General features: G+C 42.0%; 1 protein-coding gene across 1 annotated transcript in view; it reads right to left on the reverse strand.

Annotated features, from left to right (window-relative positions):
- Positions 1–15,481, reverse strand: part of DCX (doublecortin) — a 159,483-nt gene that overhangs the window by 55,620 nt on the left and 88,382 nt on the right. Inside the window, exon 4 of the mRNA XM_055393396.2 lies at positions 13,976–14,098. Coding sequence (XP_055249371.2) covers positions 13,976–14,098 — 123 coding nt within the window. The remainder of the gene's footprint in view (positions 1–13,975; positions 14,099–15,481) is intronic.

Genomic DNA, 15,481 nt, shown 5'->3' on the forward strand with positions numbered 1-15,481 from the left:
AAAAAGAAATGTGGTGCATTGAAGTGGAACAATTAAACAGCTTTCAAAGGGAATTCATGTTCAGACATCTCATGCTTAAGTTAACTTATTTTAAAATCTAAGGACCTACATTGTTCCTTAGATATTCTGAAATGTGCTTTTTAAAAAAGGCAAATATCCCAAGGGCACTAAGGGGAGAGGGGAAGAGAAGAGAAAGGGGGGAAGGGAAGACAGCAGAGAGCGGGTAGAGAGGAAGAGAGACACAGAGAGAGAATAGGAAATTGAAAAAGTTGAGCAGGAAGATGGCCTGAGAGTGTTGCTGTTGATCCCACAGGTAAAGCTTAAACTGATGTATCATGAATATTTCCTGAAGATATACTTCCTCTGCACCACTTTGGTAATGTTTCCCTAGGTTCTGGAACCTTCACATCAACTACGGAGATGAAAGAGGCATCAGTGTGGTGGTAGCTGAATTTATCCAAGTGCAAGTGAGCTGAAAAATGGGCACTTAGGCATCCACCATCTGGTTTTACCTGTGTATTCACTTGTCTTTAACCCACTCACTGAGAACCCTTTCTCCCTGTCAGGGCTTCCTGGGAGTCATTGATCCAATTGGCCAGTAGTTCCAGAGTACTTTCTCTAAACTGAACCAAGAATTAGACACTGGGGTTTCAGCGATGAGTAAGTCGCTTCAAATGGGGAGGCAGGTAAGAATACTGTAGAATAAGTGCTATGACAGAGCCAGACAAGTGGTGTTATTGGAGCCCAGCGAAGATGCTTGGAAATCAGGGAACTAGGAGGCAAACAAGAGGAGGCAACACCTGAAAAAAGCCTGGAGAGATGTCTCTGGAATCGACAAATCTATAGAGACAGAAGGTCCAATAGATCAATGGTTGCCAGAGGCAGGTCAGCAGGAAGCAAGGAGGCTGGAACGGAGAGGGTCTGCTAACAGGTACAGGGTTTCTTGGCAAGGGGTGGATAAAGATGTTCTGGAATTAAATAGTGATGGCTGTTGTACAACTCTACAACTAAACTATCAACATCCAGTGAATTGTACATTTTCACTGAGCGAATTGTGTGTTATGTGAATTATATCTCAATAAAGCCATTAAGAGAAGAGGAATTGGAGCTAGTTAGGCAGAGAGGGTCGGAGAAGGCAATGGCACCCAAATCTAGTACTCTTGCCTGGAAAATCCCATGGACAGAGGAGCCTGGTGGGCTGCAGTCCATGGGGTCGCGAAGAGTCGGACATGACTGAGCGACTTCACTTTCACTTTTCACTTTCATGCATTGGAGGAGGAAATGGCAACCCACTCCAGTGTTCTTGCCTGGAGAATCCCAGGGATGGGGGAGCCTGGTGGGCTGCTGTCTATGGGGTCGCACAGAGTCGGACACGACTGAAGTGACTTAGCAGCAGCAGCAAGCACAGAGGGTAGAAAGGGTAGTCAAGATCAGAATTTCACCGGGAGGGGCAAAAGGAATGGCAGTGTGAAAGAATACAGTGCGTACACAGAAGTGCAAACAGCTCCAAATGGCTGAAGCATGCATGCCAGCAGTGAGTTCTGAGAGACGAGACTGGAGCTGAGGATAAAGACCAGACCCTGGGGGCCTCTTGTGAGGACTTTAGTTAAGTTTGGTTTGATGTGTGAAAGAAATCATACATTATCAAAGGTACATTTGATAATACATCACAAGTTTGAGACCACCAAAGTTACATTTAAAAACTATGACTCCAGTTGTGGCGGGTGGGCTGGATTAGGGTGGGGTAAAGGTAGAAGCAAAGAGATTGGTTGAAAGACAACGCATTCATCCAGGTTAGAGGTGTTGATGGCTTACATTAAGGCACTGGAGAGGTAAAGCATTGCCTCGGAGAAGAAAAGAGACCCAGAGGTCAGGCAAACTTAAGGTGTTATGTACACATACGATGCAAGCCACCCAAAGAGGAACATGACCGGTACCAAACCGCACAGAGACTGCGGGAAGCAGCCTTTGCCAGGGCTCTAGGCTTTCCAGTGAATAAAACAGACACTTTGGAAAAAGCAAGAGTCGATGGAGACACAATGTGGCAAAGGAGTCAATTACTCTGCAGGAAAAGGAAGGAGTTACTACACTACCTGCAGTGCCTCGGGGTCTCCAAGCAGGACCTGGCCCCCTAGAATTCAAGATGCAGAGCAATCTTGGTCATGAATGTGCACTGACATAATGCAAGGCTTCCAAAAGTGCCCTGACCTCAGCCAGGAAGTCTCAAAGATGTAGGTATCCCCAGGTAAGTTCTGCCATTTTGCTCTACACGGTCGCTGTGCCCTTGGGCAAGCAAGTTTCCCAGCGTTCATCAGCCATGCTACAAGAGGATGGCTACTATACTTCCAATATGAAAACTGTCTTTTTTTACCTACCCTCTTATCTAGCTTCTTACCTGAGAATGAGCCCACTGGTCTTGCCAAAATGTGGGAAATTATTAACCATAGCATGTCTGCATGGGAATCAGTTCCCACTGATTGGCCATAGAGCTGTACACACGGGTTTTTTTTTTTTCTTTTCTTTTCAATTTCCAGTTCTTTTCTCAACATTCTCTGTAAGTCTCTCACCCCAAAATTTTAGAGCACTAAAGTTCCATCTATGCCTCTCTCTATTCTCTGTATGTCTGTGTATGTTTATATATGTTCCACTGCCACTCTCCCAATCAATCAATCCCCAGATCAATCTTAAGCTACCTGAAAATAAAGGATTTAATTTTGTCATCAACATTCAATAAGCATTTTGAAAATCAGTTTTTAACCATTTAACTACAATTAACTATTGTTGGGGGGAAAAAAACGGCAGACACTTTCCCAGACTTTCCTGATGGAGTCAAACCCAAAGACGGACACAGAGCAATGAGAAAATGTAAACACGTAAAAACACAGGCAAAGGTCCCCCTGGAGTAGGAAATGGCAACCTGCTCCAGTATTCTTGCCTGGAAAATTCCATGGACAGAGGAGTCTGGCGGGCTACAGTCCATGGGGTCACAAAGAGTCAGACATGACTGAGAACACACAGCACACAACTCAGGCAAAGGTCAATTCCCTACAAGCTGAAGGAGCTCCTACGTTTACAGAGGACGTAAAACATATTCTTATATGCATTTCTTCTATGGGTTCTGTGGGAAAAAAAATCTGGAAGGAGGCCATTTGACTTGAATTATGAAGCCAATTCATATAAATGTCAAGTAAAAGAAGTAGTAGGAAAAGATGAAAATAGGGTCTGATGAACCGTGCATAGTCTGGGATTGGCAAATCCACAAGGCTGTCGCACATCATTTTGAGAGTGACTGGAAATAACAGCAGTTTGATAACCCTCATTTTTCCTTTATTCGGCTCAGACATCTTTAGCTCCTGTCTCTGAGGTTCCATTTCTCAGCTGCAATTTGAGAATGTACTGGGGGAGTCTTCGCCATCTTTTACCGGTCCCTCTCATTTCCCTTCTCATAACCACAGCCTCACTGTTGTCATCGTTTATTTACTCATATTCCAAATCCTTTCATCCCTTTCTTCTCATTGTACAGTTCATTTTTACTCCTCTACAACAAGGCACATCAGGAACTTTTCAATCTCCTAGGCTGCTTTAACAATCTTATCATAAAAACCAGGTTAATAATGCTTATTGTGTGGCTGTGATAAGTCAGAAACTCTTTTCTCTTTCTTGTCTCTCGCTCTCTTTCTCTCTGTCTCTCTCACACACACACAACCTCATCTAGTCATATTCTAATTTCTGATGGGGAAACAGAGGTTTGTTCCAGTTAGAAACAGCAAATCCTGTGTCCAGGATTTGAATACAGCTCTTTCTGATGCCAAAGCCTATGTATGTTTCGGTTTGTTTTCAGTTTTTGCTACATTGCTCTTCCCTTTTCACACTTTGCTCCTGGGGCTTCTTCCTATGACAACTTTCTAACATGGGGTAGAAAGGAGGGAGAAGAGTTGTGAGAGAGAAAAAAAGAAAGAAATAGGAGCACGTAGAAGCAGACACCAGAGCTTACACCCATCTTCTAGGCTTTTTATCCTACTCGATCTCGTTTAGATTGGAAAGTGATTAGCAAGAGCTATCTTTCACTCACCCTGCCAACATTCATAGACAATGTCATGAAACAATAGCAGAGAGAACGGCCAGCCAGGCATGTAACTACCATCACGCCACAGAATCCTCTGAGAAGACGGTATCTGCGCCCTGTCTGCCACTTCCCTCAGCTATGCAGCATAATTGCCAAGCCTTGGCACAATCTTGGCTTACTAGCTTCTCTGAAGGCTCATGCCTGCCCATTTCCCAGTGCTTGTCTTTAAATCCTTGGCTCCCTCAGAATGGAACAAGACAAGCCCAAACAAAAGATGGTGGGTAAGGTAGCTAAGTTGAATTAACTAGATTTACAGGGACTTAAATGTGTAGGGGAATAGGAGCTCCCAGGAGTCAAGAACAAGGTAGAGGGCGTCAGTTCCCAAAGAACAAGGAGAAATTTCCATTTCTGGCATGGGTGGCCAAGGGCAGAGTATGGTCACCAGCCTGGCAAATTGATGCTGAACTCTTAGACTCTGAATTCCCTTGTCTGGAGGCTGGACTGATTCCTGGAAATCAAGATGCAATCGTGTGAAAGGTGGGTGTAAGTAGCCCCAGGTATAGCGATTAAAGATTTATCTGGGCAATGAGTTAAACAAGTCATTTACTTTCTGGGTTCAAGTTTGCATGGTACAGGAAGAAAAGGGTCAGTTTGACATGTGCTTTTCACCCAGCCTTTAACTGGAGAGCAAACTGATGTAATATTCATTCTCACTTAACGCTGGCTTTTCCCTCCCATTCGAATCTCCACATTTGAGCTCAACTAAAAATCAAGTCTGCTGGTTTGGGTTTGAGGTCTATTTTGAAATGCTGCTCACTGAAAATAAATAACCCAGTCTATAAAAAAAAAGCCATGACAATAATTTCAGAGCCACCTTTAATATTGTAGATGTATTTCTACAATTGTTTTCAAAGCATTTTGCACGATATGAATTCACATGATTCTCCTGATAACCCCAAGAGATGGTAGCCAGGAATTAATAGTCTCCTTTTAATCACAAGAAGAGCCTCAGAGAGTTTAGGACTTGCTTAAAGGGTATAAACTGCTTCTTCTCAATGGATGGTGGACTTCAGGATTTGCTTACAGATTTATTTCAAAATTCCCCCAAAGTTAGCATATCACATACCACCATGACTTTTTAGTGATTGGTTCTCTGTCTTGTCTTTTCTAATTTCCTAATGTCTTGAAGAGGGAGACCTCAATATACAATTCACTCACTTCCTCATTCTTTTCTCATATTGAGATGCTCTAATGTTCCTTCATTCCAGTCCAAAGGCACCCTGGTTTCTTCCTACTTTTACAGGGAGGTTTTCTGGAAGGCCATCCAAGTAGAACCAAGGTGGTTTCAACTTACTTCAGAACAAGGCCAAGAGACTGAGCCTGTGGTTTTCATACATTCATTCCAAAGAGCCCTTGGGCAGGGTGTGTGGATTGGTTTGGCTAATTATTTCTGCTCAGTGGGAAAGCTTTTGTCCCTCTCCTCAGACTTGTCTAATAGGGAAGCAAAAACTAAAGCCCAAGAACAGTTTTTCACTGATTTGATCACAAGCCTGGTTCTCAGGCCAAATTCAATCATAGGTTGTAAGACACTGTAACTTCAGAAGTTGGAATTTGAATTTTAAATCAATTCCCTACAGAGTCTTGGACAGCATGCAGTGGTGAATCTTTTAAATAGAGAAGTAGAGTCTTCCCCATAGCAAAAAAAAATGTGTACCCATTTCTGCACTATTTTGACACAGATCAGTTTCCTTCAAGAAGAAGACAACTATAAGAAGACTGATAGATGTGCCAGGATTATTTCCTCAGACTTGATAATGCTGACAATATTTTTTTCCAGTTGAAGGTGGTTTTGCTGAGAACATGTTTCTGGTGAAGCAACTCTGTTGTCAACACTCACTCCCAGTTTTATGGGACAGGAACTAGAAAAAAACTACACTGCCCTTAATCTGTGGAAAGAACATATGCTTTGGAATCAGTCAGGGTTTTAAACCCTGGCTTAGCCATTTCTTAGATGTGTGACCTCAGGTAGAACCTGACCTCTGTGAATCTGTTTCCTCATCTGTACCATTTGAATAAAAATAGTGCAGATGCCAATTTTTGTTGTTTTGAGCATTACATGACAGACTACATATAAAACACTTAGCCAAGTGCCTTAGCAGATAGAGAGGGCTCAATAATAACATCTTCCATTGCTATTACTACTGCCACTACTAGAAATGAAAGGAATTGAAGCTTTGAGTTAGGAAATCCCCTTCCACGGTGTGTGATTCATCAACTTATGGAGGCTGAGAACTAATTCTTTGGCTAGCAGGTCAGACGTTAGAAGACTGAAGCTTTCCCGAGTGAAGCCCATTATTTTTTATTTTTGCATGTTATGGCCATGCTCCCCAAAGCAGAGCCCTTGGTTCTCGACTCTCTCAGCAGTACCATGGGGGTGGGGTGGTCAATGAACTCCATGTGGAACCAGTGAAGGTATCAGAGCAGTGAAGTTATACAATGGCTGTGTTTTGGGATGAAAAATGTGGTGGCACCACAGCAAATGCTTAAGTGGATAGAGATTTGAAGCAGAGATACTATGTAAGAGTATGTTGAACAATTCAGGCATCAGGTGATGAGGGGAAGAAAGGGATTTTTTGTGAGAAAGGTGAAGGTGTTTTAAAGGTTCAACAACAACAACAGGCACAGGATATGGTAGACATGAAGGATTAAAGGGTGGGAAGAGTCGAAGATAATGCCAAGGCACTGGGCCTAGGGAATAGAATTGATTCTATTGTCAGGGAGTTGGGGAAGGGAAATATTTTTCATTTGTAGACACATTGCATTTGGCACATGGAGGCAGAATTGTCTGGTCAGCATTCATGGCGCTGGTATCCAGAAGGAAGGTGGGGGCTGGAGATGTAGATTTAATGGCAGCCTGTCTGTACCTCAATATGCTATACTCATTACCACCTCTGCTCTTTTGTTCATGATTTCTCTGCTGCCAGGAATATCCACTACTTTATCAATTGAAATCTTCCTTCAAGCTCCAGTTCTTTCAGGAAGCTGAAGCCCCCTAGCTCACAGTAAACTCACTTTCCCACAAACTCCAATACTTCCAACAGCGCTTACTGCCTGTGTCTCTCATGCACTTGGCATCTAAACAAATCACTACCATTAAGTCTCATTTTCAGCACCACAGTTCAACGGTTACATTTTAGAGTGTGGGGCCAGATTGCCTGGGTTCAAACCCCAGCTCTACTACTTCCTAGCTGTGTGGTCCTGGGTAGGTCAGTCCAGTTCCATATGCCCTAGAAAAAGGGGAAAATAGCACCTACCTCATAAGGTTGTTGTAGGAATTAAATTAGTTAATATATGTAAAATGATTAGAATGGTTGCTTGGCACATAACTATATAAGTATTTGTAAATAAAAATTTTGTACTCCACCAAAAATTTGGAGAATCACTTGTATTTAAACACAAATCCCAGTGTGCAACAGGTTGCTAGGACTCCTACTGCAGGGATATAGTCAACACCACCACATCCCATGGCCTGTGCTGTGCTCTGGGCCCCTGTTATACTGCTTCTCCAACCATTTCTTAAGCAATGGAAAAGTTGCCTTAGATATAGGACAGTTCTTCCACTTCAACTAGACATAAGCCGTGGTGTTTGAAAGAACCAGAATGGGGGAGGAGGTAAGGGAAATTTTTTCTCTTCCTATGGCTTCACCAAGGGCACAGACAAAGGGCACCACTTCCCCTTGGACGGACAGGAGGGGAGCTGATGGAGGGTCTGTGATGGGCACTAGAAACAAAGGTGCTTAATTTATGGCTGTGTTCTATGCTGCACAAAGAGAATGTCACACATACCCCCCGCCCCCGTCTCCCTACAGCCCTTTTCTGAAAGTCGAAGAAGGTAGAAGGGCCATCCAAGAGAGACTGTTTATTCACCACTCTGGAGCTTCTACACCCTGCCTCAAGGACAATGCAAGGATTGTTTGCATGGGAGTCAGGAGAGCTGAGCTCTCATTCTTGAGTCGTAAATAGATATTGGGAAGACTGCAAGATTTACTGAACCTCTTTATATCTTGGTTCTCCAATCTAAAAAAAAACAACTGGATAATTTTCTTTTCCCAACTTAATTTATGGTGCTATTATGAGTGACAACTGAGATGATGGATTTGGAAATATTTTGCAAAGTGCAGAGCATTTACGTCACGTAAAAGATCACTATCTTGAACTTCTCTCAGATGCAGAAGAAGGATATTGTGTGTTGAAGACCTCCTGGAGAAGGAAATCTCAGCCTACTCCAGTATCCTTGCCTGGAAAATTCCATGGACAGAGGAGCCTGGCGGGGTAGGTTATAGTCCATGGGGTTGCAAAGAGTTGGACATGACTGGGCAACTGAGCCCACACACACAGTCACATGTGGCAAGTGAGCATTTGAAGTGTGGCTAGTCAATTGAGGTGTACTGTAAGTATAAAATACAATCCCATTTCAACGAATGTAAAATATCTCAATGATTCGTTACATTGGTTACATGACAAAATGAGAAGATTTTGGATGTATTAACTAAAATAAATTATCAAAATAATTTCACCTGTTCCTTTGATCTTAACTGTGGCTTTTAGAAAATTTTAAATTACATACAAAGCTTGCATCTGTGGCTTACATTTTATTTTTACTGGACTGAGTTGGTACATCCAGATAGTCACATTCAGGACAGTCAGAGCATTTGGTTTCCTCCATCTTAGGCAACCCCAAGCAGCCTGTTTAGTTCAGAAGAGAAGGACTCCTGGATACAATACTCCCATGGCCATCCTCCCTCCTACCTGGCTGTTTTGTGATCCTTGACCTCCCCATTTAAAAGATGTGTATTTTGGTAGAGAAGACATTCATTCTCGGGAATTTGGGAACAGGGAAGATTTGACTTTCAGGAATAGGTGCTCATAGGTTGGGGGATGAAGGGTGGGGAACATTGGCTTGCTACAACAATGACTTACTGTTGAAGAATAGCAAACTAATTATCACATTACAATCCTCTCAGCCTACCAGGGTGGGTAATTAGCTTCCTTGGAGGCTCCTCAAAAAAAGAAAGAAAAAGAAAAGATTCCTTCCCAGCATCTGGCTGAATTTGTCCTTTTAATTCAATTCAATTCAATCCAATTGGGAGGTAGTTGCATAAAGAGAGACGTTAACACATTAAAGGCTGAAATAAAAATAGAAAGAGATGTGCAGAAACATAGTCCTTTAGTTCTGAAGCCAGGCTTACCTTTGCCCATCAAATGGCAAGTCCTGGGTTAATCAAAATGGAGCACTGCATAAACTTCCTTCACACATTCCACAGGAGTCCTCTGGGCTCAGGTTTCACCTGCTTTCCACATAGTCCCTTGCCCTACTTTAAAGACAAACTTGGCTAATGGGACTTATATTATCAGAGTCCATCAGCTCTGCCCAGCAAGAATAAGAGCTCCTTATAGCTATATTATATAGACAATCAGATTTTTCCTTAACTCAAGTTTAGGCTTAGCAACAGACATCCCATCCCATTTGGGGCAATACTGCCATCAATATTGGCAGGCAGGAGTGGGGACTGAACTCGAGGGGAATAAAGTAGAAAGATTTTGATTTATTCATTGGCAGAAGAGGAAAGAGACAACTTAAACACTAAGGAACAAAGAATCAAATTATGATGCAAATTACAGACCAAATAGCATCAATTTACTAAACCTCAATTTAAACTGAACCCAGATATTAACTGAATCATGAATTGGACTATATATATATATATATATGTTTGTAAATTTGTAAAGCTAGAAAACTTGTTCAAACCAAAATCAAACCTACATATTTTCTAATGAACTAGAACATCAAAACATTCCTTTAACTGAACCTGAAGTGAGCCAATGTTTCATTTGGTTTGAATCCCAACTAAAGAGGAACATTTTTGGCTTTCATTTGCCATCAAAGGAAGGTAGTTAAAATTCCCTGGAAATGGCCTATCTTCCACAACCTTTAGTTACCCAGGCTAAATGAAGAAATGTGGATCCATCCATAAGTCTCAGATCCAAGACAGATTGACAGAGAACAGAAACAGGGCTGTATTACCAAGTCCTAAAAAAGAACAAAGAATTTCAGCCCCACCCAATGCCATTATTCTTTAATTAAGTAAGTAAGTGTTAGTCGCTCAGTTGTGACCACCTCTTTGCAACCCCATGAACTGTGTAGGCTGCCAGGCTCCTCTGGCCATGGAACTCTCTAAGCATGAATACTGGAGTGGGTAGCCATTCCCTTCTCCAGGGGACCTTCCTGACCCAGGGATCAAACCCGGGTCTCCTGTATTGCAGGCAGCTTCTTTACATCTGAGCCCCTAAATTAATCTGTATATGTTTCTTGCCGACAGCTCAGAAAACCTTGATGCTTTATGAAAAACTGTGTATTATCCATAGCTCAGCCTTCTTATCAAATTCTGTGGAATCTGTTTTACAACTCTGGAAATAACTGATAACCATGGAGAACAATTTTTGTCTAGACATGCAAGTTCTGTCTTATCCAAAATGGGAACCAAGTCTTAGAGAAGGTAAGAAACTTGAACCAAGTCACAAAGCTGCAAAGTGGTAGAGTTGGGTTTTCTTAGAGGGATGTCTCTCTTTCCTCTTCCATATCCTATCCCCCTATACCTCCCAGCTTGGAATGGTCCTGAGTGAGGAGGAGGTGGCAAAGGGAAAATGGGTATGTCAACTCCAAACTGTACTAAAGTACTGGTTTGCCTGAGACTGGCTTTATCCCTGTGGAATGGTCACTGAGTGGATGTCCTAGTCTTGACCCTAAACTCCCTTTCACCTTTTGGGGCTGAAATCACGTGGAGGCCCTAAACACATCATCTAAGATGAGTGCAAATGCTCTGAAAATTGCCAGAACGTGAAGGCTGGCTAGATTCGAGTTTGACTTCACTTATGTTCATGAACTATCTGAAATGAAGATTTAAATTCTCTCTACTGAGGATACCACTTTAGATTTTTTTTTTACTGGTAAGAAACAGGGGCTGTTAGTAATTCTGATGCCAAGTAAGATCCCATTTTCCTACCTCAAATTGGTTACTTTGTTTATCTTGTATGTGTGAGTGCATCCTCATTCCTTCTCTTTAGCAAGGGACTTCTGAAAGAACTCAGAGTTCAAGTCCTAAGAATAGGTCTTGCCTGCTTAAGCCTAGGTTGGGATCTATTAAAACTCAATTTAATACTTGTTCATTGAGCCCTAAATGCATTCCTTCTCTGTCTCCAACACATTAGACTCAGTGAGGTACATATATTTTAGAAGGGAAATTCTGTAGGTAGCATGCTGGAGATCAATTATTTGACGTATGTGTAAACTGTGTTTAATTACAGGTGGTCGTATTCATGTGTGCTGGGTAACCCAACTAGATACAGTCTGCAAAGAGAATCTACTTACTTCAAACTTTTGCCACCCCAGCCTTTCTAACTAATGGATTATGTGATGGCTTAAGAGCAAGCCCACAAATTCTCAGATATCCTTCCCTTCAAGAAATGGAGGCTGCAACCCCTTCCTTGAATGTGGGCTGGTCTTAGTGACTGCTTCCAATAAAAGGCTAAACAGAAGTGACAGTATATGGCTTTGGAGAGCAGATCATAAAAGGCACCACATCTTCTTTCTTCTTCATTCTCTTGAACCACTGTCTGGAAGAAGATCCTGCCAATGGCTATCTTGGAAGTTAATTCTACCATCCCAATTGTGTCTTCAGATGACTGCATCCCCTACTGACACCTTGACCTCAACCACATGACAACTACATGAAAGATCCTGAACCACCCAGCTAAACCACCCCAGAATTCCTGACTCACAGAAAATGTGAGATAATAAATGTTTGTTGTTTTTAAGTAGTATGTTTTAGGGTGATCAGTTTTATAGCAAAAGATAAGTAATACAGGTTAAAAATCCCAGAAATAGCCAGTGATACTCTGAAAAATTGATTAAGCGATTATTGCCAGATTTTATGAATATTTTTATTTATGTATTTATTTGGCTATACTGCATGGCATGTGGGATCTTAGTTTCCTGACCAGGGATTGAACCAGTGCCCACTGCAGTGGAAGGGCAGAGTCTTAACCACTGGACCACCAGGGAAGTCCCCAGACTTCACAAATCTTGATCAAGTGTTTCAAGTCCATTTTTTTTTTTTGTAAAGCCCTGGTTAGAACCTGTACAAACAATTTCATTCTCAATCCAAGTGTTAAAATCTAGGTCTTTGTAGTTTGAGCAATATGAATTTGGTTACATAGTCTCATGTGCTATTCTTATGTTTAACCAAAATATCACCAAACAGCTGCATTTTTAAAAATTCCTTCAGCAAGTATCACCTACATGTCTGCCGGGTTTCTAGTACCGTGCAGGGTGAAATAGGTGCTCTTGTGCATCTATTCATTTACAAACACTGTTAACATCTACTAGGACAAAGGTACTGTGCTCAGCACTAAGGATACAAAATGAACGTGACACCTTGCCCTTGAGGGACCCAGGATTTAGTTGAGGAGGTAAATACATACAAGCAAATACATACTTTACAACACAGCTGTGACTATTACCCCAGAGATATGAACAACATGCTATGATATTGTGGAAAATGGAACAACTATTTCTACTTGAGGTATTGAAGGATTAATAGTTTCAAGCAAAGAAGAGGGGTGGGTTTGAGGGATGGCATTCCAAGTGCAGGAGAACAGGGTATGCAAAGACATGAAGGGATGAAAAGCCTGAGCTGTCTCTTCACAGTTGGGTTCCTTCTTCCTGAGAATAACGAGATGCCCAGTGATAGGCATGGTAGGATGAGGACAGCAGGACAAGCTGTTTTTCTAGGCCATGGACATTTCAAAGCCAACAGGTTGCTCAAGCTGCCTCAAATTGAAGATGTGATAAGGAGTGCTTTTGCTCTCTGCCCCAAGGCTCTCTGGCTAGAAGAATTCTCATGGTGAACCCTGAGCCTTGGGAGGATAGATGTGTAAGTCTTCTGCATCATAGAATTTCTTATCCATGAAGAATTCAAATTGTCAGTGCATGAGTCTACTGAGCTTCTAAACTTGGACTTTTGTGGACCTTTTGCTTTTTAGATCAGTGCCACTTAAAATGTGGGTGCAAGGCCTTGCACCAGAATGTAAACCAACACACTGTTGCCTTTATCAGTAAAATCATGCTATGAAAAAAGAGCTGGCTGAAGTACATGGTTTGCTCAGTGGCATGATTTACATTTGGCACCAGCTCCAGTCTCTTCACAGACTGATAAATAGTTCATGCGTCAGCAGTGATCCCTAGACCCCCAGATCACATTTTTTACATCATGCACTATCCACTGAATAAAATCCTATATATCAAATCTCTTTATTTCCTTTGGGAACCTGACCTATATGTCCTTTACTCCTGTGAGAACGATGCAGTTTATTTTGTTTCCCTTTTTGTTCTGACTTCTAAAAAATTCAAAGTTATATTTTAAGTTCAAGGACATCTACCATGTTGACACTTTGAGGTAAGTAGCTCTTATTTTAACCTTTTTGTTTTTGATTCTGATTTTCTATCCCAAATTTATGTTTGACTTGATTATATCACTGACGATGCATTTGCTGGATGACGTTGAGAGTAATGGCAATGAAGAGAACCATAACAAACAGCATTTCAGCAAGCATGGCAAGTGGGCCAGATTTCTGGTCTGTGCCCATTTGAGTAGAATCAGGGTTGTAGCTGTATCTCCATGATGCCAAACAAATTGAACTGGTTAGTCTCTGAATGGATAGAATTGGTCTCACGGAGACACAGTGGTGTTCATGAGGAACTCATTCCTCTGCATGCAGAGGGTACTGGCCTCCATAAATGAAGTCAGCGTGCACAGTTAGGAGAAGAGCACTCACCGTCTTGGTCGTTACCTGAGTCAGCTGGAGACTTGCTCCGGCGCATGGGGCCAGGGCTCTTGGCTGAACTCTTCTGAGGTGTTGGGGATGCCTTGGGGCCAGCTGCGGCTGATGGGTTTCCCTTCATGACTCGGCATTCTGGTGGAAAAGAACACAGATGGCTTAGTAGAGCTGGGGAGAACCAAGACTCAGTGTGTTACCAACTTCTGGAAACTGGAATGAGTACCTCATGTCTCAGGACTACAAGGTGGTCCTCAATGTTTGAAGGAATGATGGCTCTGGGAGAGAGGCAAGGGAGAAACTTTCGAAAGTCACCTGGACCAAGCCAGATGTTTCCATTCCTGGCTCATGGAAACAAGGGAAGGAGTTGAAAAGCAGTCCAAGCAGGTAATTAAATAGTCAATAGTCAATCATTTTTGGACAACTTAGTCATGGTTCAGAACAGCACCAGTTGACAAAATTGATTTCCTTGGAGAAGAGATTGACAGCTCAGAGGTTTCAGCCACATAGATGAACTATTCATGAATAATTTAAAGAAGGGGGTAGGAGACACTATTTATTATTCATCACATGCCATTTATTGCAATAGTCACATTAAGGATGCCATGCCATTTTATAAGTAAGCAATACTACCACCACCACCACCTTGCATTTATAGAGTTCTTTTTGATTGTCAGTGTATCTCATCATAATCCACTCTGCTGGTTTAATGAATAAATGGACCAGTAGAGACTATGTCACTCGTGACTTAAAGAGAGAAAGGCCTTGAGTGGGTAGGAGAGTCTGCCAAATGTTTCTGCTACTCCCTCAAGCTCAGTCTGACATGTTTGGAGTACCCTTTCTATGCAGGTCACTCAGCATCCCTACCATGGTAATTTGGGACACTGGTGGTGCTAATATGTTAGGAGGATTATTATAATCATTTTGGTGATGAGAATGCAAAGAGCTTAAACCTCTCGCTTAGGGCCACAAAGGAAGAAAACAGCAAATAAGGATGCACAGTCAAGCTTCCTGAGTCCCAGTCTAGAGCTCTTTCCACTATCTTTCTCCAACCTCATGTGATCATGCTCAAAGTGGAACCAAACAGCTAGGCACTGGGTTATCTCTTCATTGGACAACACCTCATCACCTTCTACTTAAAGATACACCAAAAATATTGGTTCTCTGAAAGATTAGGAGATCTTTTCTGGTACATTAAGCTTTGGGGGAAACTGAGTTAAGCAGAAAGCTCATTTTTGTTTGTTTTACTTCTTGTTTTGATTGACAAACTTTAGCGATCACTGTCCAGAGCTGGAGATATACAAGATACAAGAAACTGGACAGTCTGGGATTTGTTTACTTATTTTATGGTCATCTGACTCTTCTCAAAGGGAACACAGCAGAAATGCCACCTCTTTCTGGGTCCTTGTCACTTGAGCTGTTTGTAAAGTCTATATTAGTGAAACTTGATATTTTCCTCATACTTTTCTCCTCATTATTGGGAAATATGTTTTGAATGTCTTTCCATCAGGATCATCCCCT

Source organism: Moschus berezovskii, chromosome X (assembly GCF_049115385.1).
Source record: "Moschus berezovskii isolate FMDL1 chromosome X, NW_MosBer_1.0, whole genome shotgun sequence".
In the NCBI taxonomy this organism is placed as follows: Eukaryota; Metazoa; Chordata; class Mammalia; order Artiodactyla; family Moschidae; genus Moschus; species Moschus berezovskii.